This window comes from Euphorbia lathyris, chromosome 9, assembly GCF_963576675.1.
Source record: "Euphorbia lathyris chromosome 9, ddEupLath1.1, whole genome shotgun sequence".
NCBI lineage: Eukaryota > Viridiplantae > Streptophyta > Magnoliopsida > Malpighiales > Euphorbiaceae > Euphorbia > Euphorbia lathyris.
Window position 1 is genome coordinate 1,913,202 of NC_088918.1, and position 2,977 is coordinate 1,916,178.

The following is a 2,977-nucleotide window of genomic DNA, read 5'->3' on the forward strand; positions in this document are numbered from 1 at the left end:
TAACAAAACATAAAATTCAGTAGTTTTTATTTTACATTCTGAAGTTCGTGAAAATCAGTAAAGTTCAGTCGCCACGGATGTAATTTACCCTTTTTGGAATTAATTTAGATTGACAAATTTGAGTCAAACTAATGTGTTAAAAGTGTGTATAAAAATAAACATAAAATAATTCCAAAAACCTCCTCTCACTAAAATCCAACCTTCCTTCTACTATTTCCATGTCATCCTCTTATTTATACAACTATTTAATTACTTCCCCTTTCTCACATTTTCTCTCACTTTCTCTCAATTTCACCCAATTTCACCCAATTTCTCTCAATTTCACACAATTTCTCTCAATTTCACACAATTTCAATTTCTAATACCTTCTTTTCCTCATCATCATCATCGTCATCATCATCATCCTCGTATGAATCACAGCTTCCCCTTTCACCCATTTGCAAACACTTTCTCTCACTTTCTCTCAATTTCACTCAATTTCACCCAATTTCAATTTCTCTTCCCCTCCTTCTCCTCCTCCTCCTCATCATCATCGTCGTCGTCATCATCATCACCGTCGTCGTATGAATCACACCTTCATAAATTCACCATGGGAATAAAATTTCTGAATCTACAAATGATCTTACAACTAATGGGAAACCACATCTCCTGCGTTCATATCAGAACACCACCGCGGCGGGCCGAAACAATCAAGCTAATAAAATGGGATGGAGTAGTCAAAATCTACGAACATCCAATCCAAGTTTCCGATGTACTATCCGACTACCCGAAACACCTAATTTGCTCCTCCGATTCCTTCTACATCGGACATAAAATCCCCCCTCTTTCGCTCACTCATCATCTTCAACCTGGTCACAAATACTTCCTCCTTCCTCAACATTGTTTTCAGATCGTTTTATCTTTCGTCAGCATCGCCTCTTTTACAGCCCGTAACGCCTCTGATTCGTTGCAGCCTCTTATGAAAAAAGCTGCAACTTGTAAGGCTTTTGACATCCAGAAAATGCCGTCCGGGTGTCTGAGAATACGCGTCTCTGACGAGTTTGTGTCTCGGTTAATGGAAGATAATTTGGATAATAATGAAGAAGATAGAGTTTGTACGACGCCGGAATTACAGAAGGATTACAGAAACCTTGTCGGGTCTCGGCAATGGAAGCCGAAATTGGAGACGATTCGGGAGAAGGAGAAGAGGAAACTTTCTTCTTTCGGAATGAAGAAGAGGAAGAAGACTCATAAAATTAGTAATAATCTTCATCTTCAACCTTCGTCTAATTCTAAATCTTCTTCAAAAGGGAAGAAGATTAAGATTAAGCTACGGAAATGAGATGAAATTGAGTGAAATTATATGAAATTGAGTTTTTTTTTTAAAGATAGGTTAATTAATGTCCGTCTATTTTTATTAACCTTGTAAAATTACTTTGTTAGACATACATACTGATATATTGTGAAAATTTCGATATACGGTTCTTAAATTTTATCATTTTCGATTTAGTGTATTTTTGTAAAATAGGGGAATTGTCGATTATATACATAGTAATATTCTGAAAATAGTGATAATTTGTTTATATAATGTTACGGGCAAGGACAGAGTGAGAATTTGAGATTAGTGAGGCTTAATTCCAACGGAGCCAAGCTTCATATTCTGCACGACATAACAGCGCTGTGTTGGCGGACATATTTTTTTAATTAGGGCCCACGATAAAAAGACGTCATTTTGGTTGGACCCTAATTAAGAAAATAATGGTGTTCAATCCATTAGACACCTTTCTTTGTTGCGTGTGGAGCGCGCGGCCCACGGAGGAGAGAAGAGAAGAGAGGGTCTAATTTTGGCGAAAGTACTACTCTACTCAGGGTTTCGTTAGCTTCAAAGCTCTAGACTAGCTCTGACATCTTGTTACTATCCCTATTTGGGTTTACAGATATTTCGTTCTCATTAGCACATGTTATTCTAATAGGGTGTTTTCACGTGTTTTATCTTTTTTGGATCATGTTCACATAGGTATTCTCTAAATACTCATCTAGCGATATTGATAACGCATCCTTCAAATGTCGATCTGGCTCCAGATCGTAACCCCTGATCCACATGGACCATCTCCCGACCAGCCTTTGTTCCAACGTCCAACCCCCGAACATTCTCATAGTCGCTTCTCAATCGTTTTTAGAGACATTTAGCCAGTGATCTCAATTGAAGTGTGTCATATAACATTTTACATTGGGTCTCATCCGTATCTCTGGTAGGTCTTCCAATGATATCCAATTTGAACTTATCTTAAAAGTCCATGGATAATATTACCTTAGTATGTTATATAATTTAGAAGAAACGAATATCTAATCTTATATTATACAATAATTTAAATGTGACACAAATCAATGATTTCTTCTTAATATAATAGTTATAGTAATGAATTAGGTAATGAAGTACAAAAGGAAATTAGTGGAATTAATTAATTAAATAATTAGAGGAGAATTGTAGTAATTAATTCATTATTATAAGCATGCATGATTACGTTAATATGAGAAAAAGAAAGCTTAATACATTATTTGACCCTAAACTTGTTTAAAAAGCTTTATTGGCCCCTAAACTATCAAAACGTCTTAATAGCTCCTTTAATTTGAATAAAATGTCCAGACAGCTTTCTCAATTTAGATAAAATGTAGTCAATTAATCATTCGATTGTAAAAAAAAAAAAAAAAGTAAGTTACATATGCGGAATGTGCGTTACACACTTCAGAAAAGTGAAATGACCAACATCGGGATATGAATTTCAGTACCCTTTCAGTAATTCCTTAAATCACTAAGAGCATTTACATCCTCATAAGTGTCTCTCTGCTCTCAGTATCCTCTTTATTTGATTTTTTTATTAATAATTTATTATGAAGGAGTCTCTCACTTCTTACTATTGGTAAGTATAGCAATACTTAATCATTTTAATGATAAAATAATAATAATAAAAATGAGTAAATACGAAGAATATTGTTA

At 34.8% G+C, this 2,977-nt stretch overlaps 1 protein-coding gene across 1 annotated transcript; it reads left to right on the plus strand.

Annotated features, from left to right (window-relative positions):
• Window positions 1-237: 237 nt before the first annotated feature.
• LOC136206170 (uncharacterized) lies at window positions 238-1,469 on the plus strand. The gene has a single exon (XM_065997119.1). It carries the CDS (start codon window positions 410-412, stop codon window positions 1,319-1,321), a length of 912 nt encoding a protein of 303 aa, XP_065853191.1. The 5' UTR covers window positions 238-409; the 3' UTR covers window positions 1,322-1,469.
• Window positions 1,470-2,977: the final 1,508 nt, after the last annotated feature.

Bases quoted from the DNA above. Each gene is read 5' to 3' on its own strand.
- LOC136206170 (XM_065997119.1), top strand. From the start codon at position 410: ATGAATCACAGCTTCCCCTTTCACCCATTTGCAAACACTTTCTCTCAC.